Below are 17645 nucleotides of genomic sequence, written 5' to 3'. Positions count from 1 at the left end.
GCTTCGCTGTTGAGCTGTTCCATCTGGTTTTTCACAGCAACTGGCTTTCCTTGTTCAGTGCTGCGAATATGGTGAGCGTACCAAGTTCAAGTAGTGCATTCGCCTCCAGCTTGCAAATCTCAGAGGTCACGACACGGATCAACATAGCCATCTGCAGTCTAAGATTTCTAACTTGCAGTCTGTTAGCGCAGAAGGCACCTCGCCGGTCTGAAGCCAGCAAAACCCAAACCAGGAGGCTACAGAACGAGACGGTCAGGATTTCTAGGAGAAAACATTATGTTTCTCTCGATGAAATAAAGGTGCAACGAAAAGTCAGAACACACTAGTAATGACTACCAGAGAAAAACATCAGAATAAAGTATTGAAACTCTGCAACCAACAGAGGATCTGCTTGTATTTCATATCCATCTTCAATCATGGGTGCAAACTATGTTTCAATCAGCGCAGCATGTTTCATTTCCTTCATGTGGATATCAGACTAGTTCTCACACAGTTATGACTGAGACAGCCCCGCAGACTGTACTTCCTAAGATAAAACACACCATCTAAAGCTCCCTGGCTTTCCCTCTGGGATCTGCATCAAGGCTGTAAAGACGGTAAGCTGCCTCTGAGTCAATGTTCGTGTCTCCACTTATATGAGGTTATTGATTTTAGACCAGCGAGGCAAAACGAGCAAGGGAAGAGAGAAGATCGCCAAATGGGTAAGACTAAAGAAATAAACGAGAACAGAGAGGGAAAAAAAGGTTTACAAAAGGCCAAGTTATGAGGAAACATTCTGATATCGCTAAGTGGTGGGGATTTACAGCATCACCATGCAATCTATTAAATCGCTTTTCATATTTGGGCACGCACACTGACGTATGTTTGTGGTTGTGGGGGGATTGTGAGGTAAACCAACAGAGAAGTGAATAAATCTGAATAGTGTTGTGGCAGTGGGGTTGTTGTCCTGCTGTAAGGAGTGAACTAACCCAGTTTTAAACGTCCTATAAAGCAATTTTTTTAATTTGTTGTTTCCGGTAAACTCTGTATTTAGTTCTTTACTTTTCTTGTCTATTACATTTAAACCAAAGAAGCCAGGATGTCATCTGCATATCATCAAATCCATTACTCTGTCCTGATTGATCTCTTTGTGTTTTTTTCAATTCCAGAATAACATAATATGATTTTTAGTTTATTCAAAGTCACATTTATCCGACAAAAGCCCTTCACCATACACCCAATTCACCTCTTTTTAAAAACATCTATGTGTAGCAGCAGGACAGTGACGGTTTGCCTCAAAGTGGAAGAGAAACCTCTAAGCCCATAAAACAAAGCTAACCAATATGAAAGCCCCCTTGTGGATTCCTGCTACTGAAGACATATGATGGTGCAATATAGCGACCTGCAGAGAGGAAAACCTGCATCATCCTGGCTTAAGGTGATGAAAACTCTTTTAATTTTCATGCAATTCTTGATGCAAACACAGTCATAAATATTTCTGCATTTAAGGCAGGTGAATACTTCAAAAGCCACGTCTCAGAATACTGTCGACTTTCAGAGAATGTGCGGACTTTGTGAAGTCCGTCATAAGCCTGTGGTTGTCTGGGCTACCAAAAAGAAAAAGAATTAAAAATTAACTGTATGTATAAAAACACAGAAAGCCCCAAATGAATATGAAAATGCATGCACAACATGCAGCAGACTCGACCGCAACTTGTGGATGTTAGTGAAATGATCAAATGTCTGCACTCAAGTTTTGGTCTTTATGAAATAAACAAGATTTCATAAAAGCGACTTGGTTTTCCTAAAATACACAACGCAGAGCTGCAGGCTAGACTGTGATCTCCTCCCTTTTTCTCAGCTTTATTTTATGTCTCCTCCAATAATCCACACTTTCTAAAAGCAGGCAACAGTCACACCTGAGCATCCATCTCATGTGTTATGTGGGCAGCGTGGCGGGCCCGGACACTTAAAAGCAAGAAAGGATGAGAGCTGTGTGGTGTGTTGCCTTGGGGCAAAGCAAAACTGGCTGTCTGTACCTTCTAAGAGGCAACATCGAGAGACACATTGAGCCTATTAGCCTGCACTCGCAAATATCCACAATGTTCTGTGATATTGCAAACGCAGAGTTAGAGGAGTTTGGGGAAAGCACTGGCACATTGATCCAAAGCTCTGATTAGCAGACATGTAACAATAAAGAAAAATTGCAAATTGGCCAAGTCAAAGTCCAGACTTTAAGTCAAAGTATGGAGTTAAATCCATATCAGATGCTTTATAGCATTACCAGACCAAAGACAAGTTTTTCATGCTTGAAAACCCTTCAACACATGGTAGCAGTTTTCACAACAAGAATTGCTATAGTCAGTTCTTAGGCTTAGGCAGCAAATACTTTTTCATGATTTACATTTACTAAAATTATCTTTGATATCAACATTTGTTTAATGTAACATTTTAACTGTAAGGGAGGGTGGGAATATTTGTCCACAGCACCGTAGATGTCCATGAATTAGGATGAGCTTGAGCTTTCTAAATGCTTTGTATCTGCTTAGTGGGAATTACGTCTAATCAAATCATACCTACATAAGTTGCATGCGATAATTTAGAGTATTTATCCAGAAAAATAGAAAAGACTTTCCTCACCCAATGGAAAATAAACATGACAGTTCAGCGTCCAAGCTGCCTCCGGTTCTTTGAACTAGAACGCCCTGAAAGCAGCGGGCGGGTAATGGCTGTTATTACCTGCGAGGACGCTGCTGTTACTAATTACAGCTGTTGTAATCACTGGCATCAACGGTAAGAAGCAGGGTAGACAAATTTAATTTCTAAATGACCCACAGCCTGCTCCGAGACCGTGCAAGTTTAGCAGACAATCAGCCCAGTCGTAACGACCAGATTGCCGTTACGTTGCTAAAATGGTCCAAATGGGAGGAAGACACACACACACACACAAGCACAAAGTGAGAAAGGAAGATCCAGAGAAGGACTCACGTGTTTCTGCAGGTTGGCACTCTTTGAGTCAACATCGTACCTGTGGAAATAAAGGAAGAAGGAGGGTCAGCACGTTCCTGATAGATGCAGAGTGGCAGGATCTCAGCTGGGACCGATGCTGATTACAGACAGGATAAATCAGTAACGGGACCCAACGGCTCGTCAATGAACACTTCGCCGTAAGCTCTGGGTACTCTGCATCCCAGTGTGCAGCGTTACAACTCTTCCCCATTAAACTGACGCTAAATAAACTGTTATTCACACACAGGACTGTGAAAAGATGAGGATATGGGGACAGTAATGAGTCCGTCATTCTCCTGTTGTGTTGCCAAGAGTAGTTATAAGCCTTACAGCTTTCCAAATTTGTCACACAAAATCCCAGTATGATGCTGCCACCACCATGTTTCACTGGCGTATTAAGAGCAATTAACATTCTTAGTTTTTTTTTCCTCCAGTGTTTTACAGGCCTGGTGGGCTGCCAGTCTTTATTTCCCTCCCTGCCAGGCTTAAATTGGATTTTTTTATGTAATAGACTCAGTGAGATACAGTATGAAATATTAGACTGTCTACATAAAACCCCTTTCATACTGAATAATACGGAATCTATTACCACTATTTCCGATCAAAAGATTTTTCAGTGTAATGTCCGAAAAGCTGAGTGGCTTGTTTTGTGTCAAGGTCAGATGTGACTGAAGATTGTTCCTCCTCGGCCTCCAATCAAAATTATTTAGAGAATCTAAAAGTATTCAGTCTCACCACGTCTTAACAAGTGAAGATCCTCCTCCTGTCTTACCATGTCTTTCATTAGCTGCTAGCTCTGATTGTCTTGTTGTCGGGCATTACATTTTAATGCCAATGTTTGGCGACATATTACGTAAGGCATAAGGCCAATGAAGACACCATATGACAAAATTGTGTGACATAGTACAGCGGCAGTTTTTCTTTTTTCCTTTCTTCTCCACTCATCCAATGTGATAAAACAGCATCATGTACAAATCTATGTTCTTTTGTTTGGTTGTGAAAACACAAAACTATTAAAATGGTTGAAGAAAAAAATCTTATACCCCAGTAACAGTGACGGTAAAGATGGATTAAGCTAGGTTTATTGTCGATGCATCGCTCCTGCCTGTTGGCCTCAAAAGCTACTATTTCCAAATGATTATGCCTGCTGAAGCAGCTCTGAATTTCTGTAACTTTGAACAATTTCTATCACAAAAACACCGTGGGCCGCTGGTGGACCCCCGCCATCTAGCAATCCAACCCTTTCAGGGGATTTTAAATTATGAGCTAAAAGTTACATCTGACCAGAGAACCTTCTTTTATTTATGTTTGATGGGCCTTCTACATGGATATATTAAACAATATATTTAGTTTTGCTACTCTTCCATACAGTTCAGATTTGTGCAGGGTGAACACTTTTACAAAACATTGTGCATTATTTTTGTGTGTCTGATTTGCCTCGTTTTTCTCTCTACATCGCTCCATCCAGCCCGTACAAACAATATTTGCAGGAGTCATTTGTCTGGATACGCTCCCCCAGGCTCTGCGGAACGGCAGGTCATCAGACAAACCGTTTACTCAGCAATCTGAGATCATTTCACACCTCAGGTCATTTCACTCAGCTCTAAATATGGATCGCTCTTTGCAGGCTAATACTTAAGGGAAATAAGTAGGCATTTAGTTACTTTCTTAAAATGTTCTGGATGTTTAAGGCTAGAATGTTCAGATACTATAAATCTGAATCGGTATGGACAAGGTTTCTCTTGCGCAACCAAGTCTGGGGACTGGTTTATTAGTAAAGGTTGAGGCCCCAAAACCTGGATTTATAGATTTTAGATTTTTGTTATGGAAGAGGTGAAAATGAGACTTGTGATGATAGGATTTTTGATGCAACTGGAGCTTTTATAGACAGGTAGAGCTGGTTATCCATCACTACCTACCAGGAAAGTGTTGGAGCCTCTTACTGTACGCGTCTCTCAGGAATGTTTTTGTCGTTGTAGAGTTTTGAGATTCTCCACTTCCCGACTGTTTCATCACACACAAAGTATTTACTTTCATTGTCTATCATTCACGAGTCGGATCAGCTCATCGGCAGAAAATGAAAAACAAAGCTTGAAGAACGAGATTTCTCTTTCCTCCGCAGAGATATGAATAACCATTTACGAGGGCTGACCGCTGGCTTACTGTTGCTATAATTTTAACAAAAAATATTGCAGTTTCCAGCAGTGTGGTGTGCAAGAAAGACAAAAAAAAAAGCAAGATTTACCGACTTTACAAGAAAGTAAAGTGAGGTTTTTCAGAGATTCTGGGTTCCAGTCAACTGACTTTTAGTTTCAGTTTGAAGTTGTTGGGTTTTTTCCACAATGTGCGGGCTCGACACCAACCATTTCTCAGACTGCTCATGTCTCTGTCGTCATTAATCCCTTCAGCTTTTCTTACATTTTCTTCCTCTTGGTTCATTGCCAGATTTTCTAAATTACTGTCTTGCTTCTTGCCTTGTTCTCTCAGTCAACTGGAGTTTGCGCAGTGCCTTTGTGTTTTGTTTATTAAAGCCTTTTGTATTCGTAAGTAGCTTTCCCATAAGTGGGTTTACCGTACGGGGCAAAGGTTTTAAGCTTTTTCACCTTTTGACCCACTGTAACCACCAAGTTCAATGCATTACGAGAGGGTAGGGATTCGTTCATTGTCCAAACTTTTTGTAAACAAAAATCTGAAATTTGAGATCACACTGAGTAAAGCCTACTGCAATCATGAGTTTTTGTTCACTTGTTAGAGGGCATAAGTGAACAAAAACTCATGAAGACCAAGTAGCAGATCAGAAACGTCAATTATAAAGTTGATGAGCTGGTTAAAATGACCATGTAAACCACTAGTCTGCCTTTTATGATCCAAAAGGTAATAAATATTTGGCCTCTTATTTAAGAAAACAATATTTTTAGTTTTAAGTTATTTCCACAAAGTATTGACAAAAAGGGAATGAATGCAAATGAAAACTACTTTTGTGAGATGACTTTGCTATTTTTTTTTTTTTTTTTTTTACAAAAATGTTAGCAACTGTAACAAAAATTTTATGGGGGAAAAACCCCCAGAATATATCAATATTACTTAAAGGCCTTGATTCATCTCATCATAGTGTGTATTTAAGAAGTAAAGACATAAAGTTTTGCATAATAAATCAGTGAAAAGTGATCTCCATCGTCACTTTTCGCTTTGTTTTCACTTTTCGCCTCATTGTCATTGCCCATCTTTCACCTGCCATCGTCTCAGACGGCAATGCCCTCGACGGGCCGACAGTGGCAGCTTTATACAGCTGCTGATGAAAACAGAACAAAACAGGAGCCCCATGTGAACACACACACACACGCACACACAGTCACATAAAAGCCTGTTTTTCACACACTGAGAATGCTTATCATGACCTATTCTCTCACAGCAACAAAAAGCTAACTTTGGTTAGAAGATGATCAACTCCGTTCAGACAAACATTAACCCAACTAACCGTGTCACTGCAACGGGACGAAGCTTATTTGTTGTTGGTAGGTCAGTCACAGCAACACATTTTACTGGACAACAAATTGTCCCAGAAATTAATGCAATAAGCAATAATAATGACATTTTGAGCCCATTTTCAGCTACTGCATTAATTATGTCAAAGTACATCCTCTGAAAAATGTAGAACTAGAGAACATTTGACACCGGAACTGGACAACATTTTATATACCCAAAATAAGTAAACAAAATAACAATAATTGAAATGGATCATGAAGTCTATGTATCCAAAACTGCTTTTCAAAAAAAAAATAAAAATAAAAAAAAAATACTAATGACTCGCGTTTGACAGGAAAAACAGGTCAAAAGTGGCAGCTAGTTTGCAGCATTTTTCAGAACACCGGCTTTTCAACAATAGTAAAGCAGGGCATCTCTCCCACATGGAGTTCATCAATCCCTTTTTAATTTAGCATGCGATTAATTTATTGCTTATTGTTACAGGCTTAGTTGTGGAGCCAAATTGAGCTTTAATAGGGCCCGCACCAACTTGCTCATCTTCTTGATTTTCCATTCGCTCTGTTCCTTTCCCATCACATGACAATCAGTTCTTTGCATTTCGAAACATAACTTGTCTTCAAAGCCATTTTTCTAATCCCTCAGGTGTCTGATCGTCATGCCCGTCAGGTTCTCCTCTAAAGAGAGTCTGTCAGTCAGGATTCTCAAGTGTAGTTTAGCTGAGACGCTTCATATTCAGATGACTGTATTTGGAATGCTGCTTTAATAATTACCAGCTCTTTAAATCAGCCGACCGGGTGAAAATATATTCATTCAAAGATAGAAAGAAAGCCCAGCAAGTTGAGTTTGATTCATTTTCATAGTCCCAATTTATTAAACACTTTAACAATACATAATGAGATTAGTACCACTGCACAGCAAGATTCCAGTTCAATTAAATGAAACTGCAACAATGCCTCATCCTGAGAGTGCACATGGCAACTGTGGAAAAGATTAATTTGCTTTTAATAAAAAGAAATATGCAGTAAAACTACAATTCCCCAAAAAACTTCACATACATTTCTTTGCAAAAACTATCAAAACCCACAAATGTTTTGGGTTTTTTCCACATAATATATAACAATACTAATAAAAATGTGTTTGAGGTGGTAATGCGAGAAAACCTGATTATATATGGTTTGGAAATTTAAAATACCTTACAGTGTTAAGTGATCTTTAAAATATTAAAGTTTATTGGTCTTTGAGAGGGCGAACTTGCATTATTATGCCATTGTTATATTTACTTGAAAATCGTCTGAAAACTACAATATTTTGCTGGACAATCCTGCAAAATTTGTCATTGTGACAGAGCACATCACTCTGAGGGAAACTGGTGTGATCTTACTAGCAAATCTAAACTAGATTCTCTGGAGAGAGGATATCATGACAAGCTCCATGTTTTGTTTTGTTTTTTTTCATGCACAACAATGCAAGTAGTAGCAGCGTGTGCTTCTTCTGTGTGTAAATAGACTAACTGGTGACTCGTTGTGGTCCACCGGAGCATATTCAATATGAAAGGTTAAATGCTTCTCTTTTTTTTTTTCCCCAGAAGGAAAACCGTCTTTCCCTACATCTCCAGCCACCATCCCCCGAACCCCCGGTTGTTATGGCTACCTGCTACGGCCGCACACAACCGGCACGCAAATACCCACACTGTGGCTTGGGCCGCACCGCATGTGGGGAGAGAAGCGCAAGAGGCACACATCACTTTTGGTTTCGTCTTGGAATGAGTCTGTCCAGCATGTGACCGGGTGACACATCTCCTGCACATGTGAGCGCGGAGCGTGACTGAGCGACTCAGTGGAAATGCCAAGGTGGGGATCCTGCATTGGTCTGGCCGAGCACCTGAGCAAAAAGGCTCAGGATATTTTAGGTGTTGTGATTGGAAATAGTCACCTCTTACAGAGCTGCCAGGATCCAGGTGTGAACCCGACATTCCACAGATGCTCGTCATATTTCGTTCTCTCACAACATTCCACCCACGCAAACTATTTTTTCCCCCCACAGCCTTTTATTTTATTTTCTTCACTTTTTTTTTCTTACTACCGTCTCAGACCCAGCCTCTCCTCCCCGTCGCGGCCTAACTTTCACAATGATGGTGAAAACTGTTGCCGCTCCTCTGTGGTTTACAGATAATTTAATTAATCTTTTCATTTTAAAAGAGAAACTGTAATTTGCATGTAATTAACGAGAAACGGCATCACCTAGAGACGCCGCTGGCAGGTTGAAAACCTCTAAAACCCCATCGGTATGCGAAGGAAGACCAACGAAATGTCAGATTCCTACGTTTGCACCTCGCGCAACCAAAAAGGACCAGTCAGTAAATCTGAAGTACAAGGAAATGACGTAGATTCACACTGATGACATCTGTGGAATGACGAGAATGACAGGTTTCATAGTCGAAGTGCAATCTATAAAAAGTCAAGTGGAAGGCCGTTTGCCAACCAGTAGAAATGTACTGGATCCGAGTCAATGCAGCAGGACGGTAACCTCGAAGACACCAGGAATTGTACAACAGAAAGGCTGGAAAAATATTCATGGATGTCTGGAAACCTCAATCAACTGAATTCTTATAGGTCACCAAACCAAAATTCATCAACAACATCATGACAGACTGAAGTTGTTGCTGTTAATAAATAACTTTTACGATTATATACTGAGGAGGTGTAGGTAAGGTAGGTAAGGTAATTTTATTTATATAGTGTAGTTGTTGTTTTTCCTTTTAGGTATTCTCTCTGCTTCACAATTGAAAAGGGGCGCACTTTATTTTCAAACTACACCTAAACTCAAGCTACTCACAATACGTTAAGCATCCAGGAAGGACAGGTCTGATTTGAACCGAATGTGCTCAACATGCACAGCAGTGATTTGTATGTAAATAATTCAATTCGTCCTGTCTGGAACTGCCTAAAAACAGAGCGTGACAGTAGAGACATCATGAGTGGAGCTTTGGTGAACATTTAGGATGTTTCTTGAGCATCCAACGGTCAAAATAGGGAAAGGATGTAGAGCAGACTCCTGAAAACATGATGCTGTTTGCCTCAGTGTGTGTGAGCTTTCAGTGGTAAAACGTCTACAACGGCAGCCTCTAATAGGAAATCCCCCTGTCAAACCTGACACAAACACATCATTGTTGTACTGCTGTGGTGGCTTTGTTTTTTTGGTCAGATAAGGTTTGCACAATTCCTGCTGCCGTGGATGCCTAAAGATTCTATTGTGAACATGGAAGTTGTGCCATTAGAGAAGAATCAGTCAACCGTCTGTCGCACTGAGTAAGACGGCGGGACAAATGTCTCCCCTGAAGGAACCTTGACCCTTTTACTCTGGGGCGGAACCACTCTGCAGGTGTGCAGCTTTGTTTATACTTGTATCAGTTGATCCTGACCTTTAAAAGCAGTTAGTTCACTTTTGGGTTTAAAAACGACAACTGTCCCACTTCCAATTCAGCTTCAGAGCAAATGAAGGCATTTTAAGAGGCTGTAGTTCCTGGTCTGAGAGGCATTTATACATTTCTTCTTTGACAGATCAAGAAGTAAAACACAATGTCTCCAATTTTAACAAAAGAAATCTCAAATCAGATCTCAGTCAGAATTGATGGGACAACACAGAGGGCAAGAAGAAACATGACAGACTTCAAACTGGAAGAAAAAGTTCACCTCACAGGAGGAAAATGTCACCAACGTAAAGCCAGAGATGCAATCAAAAGGTTATGTGGTGGAATGGCCTAGTCAAAGTCTGGGCCTGATTCTGAATCCAACTGAAAATCGGCGGCAAGACTTTCAAAGTGATGTTTGCAGAACATTTACTCGCATTTTTCTTATCCAATCGCACAAAATTGTGCAAAAATATATTGCATGTGGCTAAAATATGACAAAATGTGGGGAGCAAAAACTTTTACTTGTCGCTGCAGAAAGCAAAGAAAACCAGACAAAATTAAATAAATAATAAAAAAGTTAAGCAAACACAGGAAGTTGTACTCACAAGTCAAATCTGAGATTCTGTCGCTCTTCAAAGAAGTAGTCCAGCATGAATTTCCTCACGAAGTCGGGGTTTAGCGTGTTGTCAATCACCTCCGTTCTCCCAAACTGGAAGTTAAGAGCAAAGATGAGAGGGATGTTGAGAGAACAGTCGGGAGAAAACTCAAGGGTCCGACCGTTCCTCATCTCTGCTGCTTTTCTCAACCATTTCCGTTCGCCACCCTGCCTTCAGAGAATCTATAAGATGTCACTTTATCTTCGTGCAACAATTCGGAGATTTCTCCGTTCAAATAAAAGCGGCTTTTCCAGGCTCTCCACGAAGTTGCGGTGACTCGTGTAAAGTATCTCGTCACCTGCAGCCTGTTTCTCTGGAGACGCATCAGGGGAGGCGCTGGTTACGGAAGATTATGTACAGCTATGGCGTAATGAATGCAGAGCAGCTTAAGCATCCAGTCAATGGGGGTCAGGCAGGTCAGTGTTTGACATTTAACTCCGCCTGTTGATAGAGCAAGCAGATGAAGGGGCACTCGGAATTCTGAAGAACCGGGAATGATTGGGGCGGTGGGAATTTGAACTCTCATTTACATTCGTGAATATTCATGTGGAGAAAAAGAAAAAAAAAAAAACCCTCTCTGGTGACTGCAGTTCAGAAAACATGCTCTCAAAGATGCTGTCGACGGTGTTTATCAATTAAAAAGAGCAATGACAGGCATAATTAGGACTTTCATTAAAACCTAAAATAAGTCCTCCACCTGTGTCTCTGGTTGGTTCGCTGACAAGTGACCATCTGCCGTTTTCACAGATATCAGCTTAGACGGTAAATAAAAATTAATGCAAATGTGACGCCAACAGAGAGACAAATTAGGCTGGTGAATACATTGACCTGATGTGCTATTTCTAGTTAAATATGAATGCACGTTGCTTTTAATCAGTTTAAGTGATAAGTGTTTGTCTAATGAGAGCATGCGTAGCCTAAAGTAAATAAGAGCTTAAGCACATTAGAAGAGCCTTGACTAATGTGACCCGTGCGGCTAAAAAGAGTAACGTTTGCATTTCAATATGATATTTTAATGACATTTAATGTTTCCCTCTCTCCCACCCCCAACTGTTCACGTCTTAAAGGGACAGTTCAGGTTTTATAGAGTAGCTATGATGAGGAAAATACCTACTGTAGACCGGGAAACGGTCTGGGTTTTTTTTTTTTTTTTAATCACGGAGAATCAAGCTGACTGATTGTTCACACAGGTGTCTTCCCAAAATGTCTTGCCACCATCAGGGAAAAACGGGAACAATTGGTTCCATCAGCTCTGTGTTCTCAGTTTTTTTCTTTCTCATGGAAAGTACTATATGACGTCTCAGTTTTTCTTCATCACATAAAGAGCTCTGAGTGTTTAGCTGCGTCTCTTTCCCGGACAAAGTCAGCAACAGAGCTTCAGCTGCTGCTAAAAACGTGTACTCCATTTATTTCTCTTTGCTAATAGAAAGCCCTCCTTTGCCAATTTATTCTATATGAAAGACGAAACTTTATTGTCGCATTGACGTATTCACGGCCTTGAAAACCAAAACAAAGAAGATGCCGTGGTGTTGCTATGAAGAAAGGTACTGACCTCTCTCCATTCCTTGTTGCCCATGCCTTGCGTGTAGAGAACACAAACTGTAAAGAAGACAAACGTCCAACGTTATCAGTCAATGCAAACATCTATATTTACAGGATGTGTAGCTAATTATAGAATAATAACACTGGATTACTGAAGCAGAACATGTTCCATGGATTTGAAAAACTTAGACTTGTTTTTTTTTTTTTTATTCCATCAGAAACCTGCAGCCGTTTGATTTGTATCGCTGATATTTTTTATTACCAGGTCACATACCCCGGTTATCTATGCATTTCTGCCAACTTTAATACTTTCCCTTCGCTTCTTCGCCTTCTGGCTCCTTCCTACATCAGTCAGGTTCAAATTAAGGGATTAAAGTATTGCTCAGAGGAATCACAAGATCACAAGAACTACCTGAACATATAGTTAAAGCCTGTCCTCTACTACTCCCTCATACAATCACTGTCATCCCGGCACTCGTCTCATCACTGTCATCATCATCATCATCGCCACAGTGATTCACTCCTTCCATCGCGTTCTCTTGGAAATGTGCTGACAACTTGTTCATCATGCAATAACTTTTTTTCTGGTGTGGTCTTAGACTGTTGGACACAAACGTGAAACGGAAATGACAGGAAGAGTATGAAATATCCTGGCCAAGTCCAACTTTAATGATAAAGTAGGGCTACTTAATAAAGTTAAATGCATTACTCTGTCATTTACAGTTACAGTACCAGTTCCACCTAAACTGGAAATTACTTAATAGCCAATTTAGTCAGTGGAGTGTAGCTATAATGGCCAATTTAATTTAATTTGTGGTCAAATTCAAAGCTCCAACTCAACAGAGGTGGATTTTCAAATGGTCGTTTCAGTCATTTCACTGATCCCAAAGGAAATCACAGGCTTTTTTTTATTTTTAAAAAGCTTGTACTCATTAACAAAATAAAGAAGATGTTATATTTTTAAGTCAAGATGTGATGCAGCAAATCAAAGATAAAAATGATCTATTTAAAAAAAAAATCCACCTGTTAAGCATTATTAGACTTTCTTCTTTAAGAATGTTGATAAAAAGAAAAATGTAAGATTTTTCTAAACCAAATTTGCTTTTCTCTAGAAAATGACAAAAGCAAAGTTTTGCCCAGACAAGACAGTTTCATTTTAATGAAGATTTCACGATAGTATTGTGAGTGGGCGTTTCTGGCGTGGGGTTTCATTTTTAGTCATTTTGTTTGTTTTCTTTTGTTTCTTTTTTTTTCTTTTAAAAGGGATATTGTTTTGTTCAACAATAAATTTGATCCATTAATTTAGCAATCATTCTAAATTCATTACTGTCCATTTTAACTAATTTCCTGAGTCTTATTTTAATATGTGATAAAAACCTCTATCCAGAAAATAACAGTGTTGTCTTTTCCACATGACCGTCTAAAGAGTTTTGAGTCTGATGGATGTTTGGACATCACGTTTCTTACTTGGGTCTGATTTGGAGAAGGTGTCCATGTCCAGCAGGTTTCTGTGGAGACACAGAGAGGAAATGGATGAAAAACAAAGTTTGTTTGGGCTGATGTAATCCATCTCTGTGCCCAATAACTGTGTGAAAATGTTGTCTGCATTAAGGAATAACACAACACCAACAGTTCTGTACAGGAATAAGAAATATCGTATAATTTTAATACAGTGGATTCATATCTCGCTTCACCTCCGTTGTCATTGGTTACAGTTACATTTTAGCTATTCTGACAATGCATTTGTTGTAAAGCAAAAGCAGTTTGATTTCTAAAACTAAGTAAAAACAGCATTTATGCTACATTTAGGACTACAAGTCTTCTTTGTGACAGTAAAAGTTATGCTAAATCTAAAAATATAGCACAAAAACTAAAAAATAAACACCACTGAAATAATCCAATAGGTTCAAACATAACCTCATCAAACCCAGACTTAATGTATTCTTCCGAGCTGCATTACCTGACGTAGTTAAATCTCTGCATGTCACAAACACAAACGAGCCGCTGATTTGTGCTGCGTGACCTGTTGCATTTGATCCGAGCGATTAACTGTCTCTGTATATCTGTTTATATCCGTATCCTGCTCCGAGTTGACCACGGCTGGCAGTGGAGATTAGCTTAGCAGGCGAAGTCTACATGAGGCACAGGTGTAGTGCAGCGTCCAATCATAAAGATAGACGGGAGATCTCATGGTTCACTGGCTGCATGCTCACAACGCTATAAAACAACCAAGATTTGTGTGACATAGAAAATTAGTTTTGCTGCGATTTCAATTCTTGATCTCAGCGATAGTTAGCCCAACTGTAGCTAGGGCTAACTAGGAAATTCACCACAGCAAGCCAACACAACAATCACTAATGTAGATAGGAAGTGCTCAATGGGCTTCGGTCAAGTACTTCTTCTTCTTTTGTTTTGGACTTGATGTTATGTGGCTCATTTACCTACAGCATAACTCAAGCACAAATAAACCTATGGACAGGAACTGATTGGCAGATGTTCTTCATGAGGATTTTCTTGTAGAGAAAATCTAAACAAGCCATTTATGACTAAAGGCAGAATCAGATTGTCACACTTCCACCACCATGTATAACTGTAGGTATGTTCTTTCTGCTTTATGCCTGAAGTAATGGGATGCACAACAAGTTCCAACAATATGAAGCCTACAACACCAGTGAACTAGCTCTGTCCTTATCAGAAGAAGGATTGTCCTCTTTGATCTCACTGATTGGTCGGCAATTTATGTTGTGTCCGACACACCGGGACAGACAACCAAATGACCAGAGTAAAAACCTCTTAACGTTTTTGGTTTGACATAGAAATGAGGTTCTTCCAAACAGGAACGTATTGGACTTTTAATTATTTATTCCTTTCCTATCAACACTATGATGAGAAAAAATAAAAATGGTCTGTATTGTCAAAACATCCTGTACGTGTGTTTCTGTTGTGGGGTTGTTAACTTGTGCGTCGTAAATCTAAATTTTATTGATTACGTTTGTTTACTTGGCAGCTCTAGAAGCTCTTTCTGTAAGCTTAACATGACGATGTGGTAAGGGTGGCTATAAATGAACAAGCCGATTTTAACCAGTCAAAACGTTTGTTAAAAAGAGTAGAAATGATGATGTCTCACATACACACACACACAACCTGAGCCTGGGAATCTGCTTTCCTGACTACATTGTTCAGTGTAATGTGTAAAAAAGTAGTCTATGCAGGCATAGGTGTGTGTGTGAGTCACATTGTGCATGTTGAACCTTGCGTGGATCAGAGCAGCTGTTTTTGTGGGCGCATTGTGTACGTGACATATTGTGTGGATCAGGAAATCACCGTTAGGTACGCGGTGCAAAGTTTCCATTTCTACTATTTTTATATGTGGTCTGTATTTGTGTGGTTTCTGCTGGTTTTGTCCGCCACACTTATGTGTGCAAAGGTTGTGATTGTGCTCTTGTGGTTTCAGGTGAGTTGTTGTTTTGTACGTACCACTCGATAAGATCCTACAAGCGCCCCCGTCTTAGGGGACTAGTAGCTTTTAAACATCAGCATTAGATGCTTTGTGATTTCTTTACAGGAAATTAGCCTAAAAATGTTCAACTACTTCTAACCTTGTTCGGGGGATTGTGAACACCCAGGCAACGGAGAGAACTTGTTTTGAGACACGGGGCTAATTGCCCTGTTGGAGTTTGCCCACTTTCTCCTTTTAAGCGGGAATCTGACGTTTCAAAGTGAGCGACTGCTCAAAGCACATCACACACTCCCAATGGGCTCCCGGGCTCCCGTTGCGCACGTGCCATGTGCATGCCAGTGTGCGACTGTGTGCCCGTTTCTGTATGTGCGAGTGCGACACGTTTGAAGGGTTTCCACTTCAGAGGATAATGTGAATGAGTCACGGCGCTGTCTCTTTTCCTCCTCTCTCTTTTTCATCCAGAGGCGGGCAGTGGAAAGCTGAAAGCTGCCGCCCGAGTCACTCTTAGGTCTGCAGGAAGAATGCCATCAGACTCAGTTCAGTTTGTCCCTTGAGAAAATGCTGTTGCCTCCAATAATGGCTCTTATAGCTATGTCTTAACCAGTATTACCCATTGGAGAAACTGAAATGTTTGCCTGTTCTCAATGTGATCATGGGATCAAATTCAATTTTTAAGTTTTACCAAAGATTCTCAACTGGGTTTAGGACCATTAAAAGACATCAATATGTTTTATTTTAAACCATTTCACTGCAGATCTGGCTGTATGTTTATAAATGCTGCAGTGTGTCAGTTTTAGAAAAAATGTTTTTTTTACGTATTTGTTTAAACTGCCACCATGTCGCGACAGATAATCCGTGAAAAATAAATTGAGCTCCTCTGCCTTGTCCCAATCATGCTGCTCCACCCTCTCCCCCTTGCTGTCTGCTGAGCCTGTCGTGAATGCTAAAGCTAGTTAGCATTGCCACAGATAACGGTGGATGAATGGTTTATATCTGGCAGCTCATTCACAAGGGTGATTGACAGCATTAAGACTCTCCTCCTGGCTCTGATTGGCTGTTTTTGACCAGGAGCGGTGCATTTCTTCAGTTGGTAACAGGAGCTCAGGGAGGAGATTGAGGAGACGTGGTGAAAGTTTTAACAAATATGTAAAATACATATTTTTGTAACATAAAAAATAAAGTTGCAGCTTTAATGTTTGTTGTCCTGACGGAAGGTAAATCTCAACTCTTTCACAGGCTACAGCCAGTTTTTGTTTCCAGGATTACAAATGCACAAAAGCCGCTAAATTTCCTTGATTGTTGTTGGGCATGTCACGCAAACTTAATGCAACGCTGCCCTATGTTCCACCTATGTGCTGCACATCTAAAGCACAGCCAACTGCTGTGCACACATACACAACAACAACAACAAAAAGTCTCTCTGATGCCAAAACCCATCGACAAATATGACAGCGCATCTCAGACTGCTGTCAAGCCTTGCCTGCTCCTCCCTGTGGGGAAACCTTAGCATCCCAATTCCCCTCAGTATCCTGACTACACATCTGACGCCACACCTGCGACACCTGTCAGTCACCGCAACAGAAACGGAAAACTGGATGCAAGTCATTTCCCCAACTTTTCTCCTTCATTTGCTTCCCCGGCTGTCTTATTTAGCGGGCACAGACAGAAACTTTGAGTCTGGAAGGTTGAAAAGCAGGAATGGTGAGGCGTCTGTAATTATAGGAGAAGCCTGATGGAGCTTCAATTGGAGATCAACAAACGGGGCTAAGGTGCTCTGCCTCCCCCACACACACACACGCACACACACACTCACATAGCTGTACAGGAGGAGGGGTATGGAGACTGTTACCATTAGAAACCGCCGACAGCCAATCAGGCCCACTTGACCGAGCTGAATGACAGATGCTCTATGTGCATGTCATTCCTCTCTCCCCCCCCGAACTTGACAAGCAGGGGACGCCATCTGTGCAGAGGTATTTGCAGCCTCACCTTTTCACTTATTCTGTTTTTTTTCTCCTCTCTCTACCATCTCTTGATCTATTTTCAACTTTCCTTTTAAGTTATTCTTTTTTCTCTCCATCTCTCTCTCTGTCGCCTCTGC

General features: G+C 40.5%; 1 protein-coding gene across 1 annotated transcript in view; it reads right to left on the bottom strand.

Annotated features, from left to right (window-relative positions):
- The window catches only part of LOC103155875 (copine-8), a 52907-nt gene extending 39238 nt beyond the window's left edge, over positions 1 to 13669 (bottom strand). The window contains exons 1-4 of the mRNA XM_007577764.2: positions 13552 to 13669; positions 12095 to 12141; positions 10492 to 10595; positions 2968 to 3007 (exon numbers count right to left, since the gene is read on the bottom strand). Coding sequence (XP_007577826.1) covers positions 2968 to 3007; positions 10492 to 10595; positions 12095 to 12141; positions 13552 to 13654 — 294 coding nt within the window. The 5' untranslated portion in view covers positions 13655 to 13669. The remainder of the gene's footprint in view (positions 1 to 2967; positions 3008 to 10491; positions 10596 to 12094; positions 12142 to 13551) is intronic.
- Between the last annotated feature and the right edge of the window lie 3976 nt (positions 13670 to 17645).

Source organism: Poecilia formosa, unplaced genomic scaffold, assembly GCF_000485575.1.
Source record: "Poecilia formosa unplaced genomic scaffold, Poecilia_formosa-5.1.2 Scaffold9, whole genome shotgun sequence".
In the NCBI taxonomy this organism is placed as follows: Eukaryota; Metazoa; Chordata; class Actinopteri; order Cyprinodontiformes; family Poeciliidae; genus Poecilia; species Poecilia formosa.
This window is presented reverse-complemented; position numbering and strand designations above follow the sequence as displayed.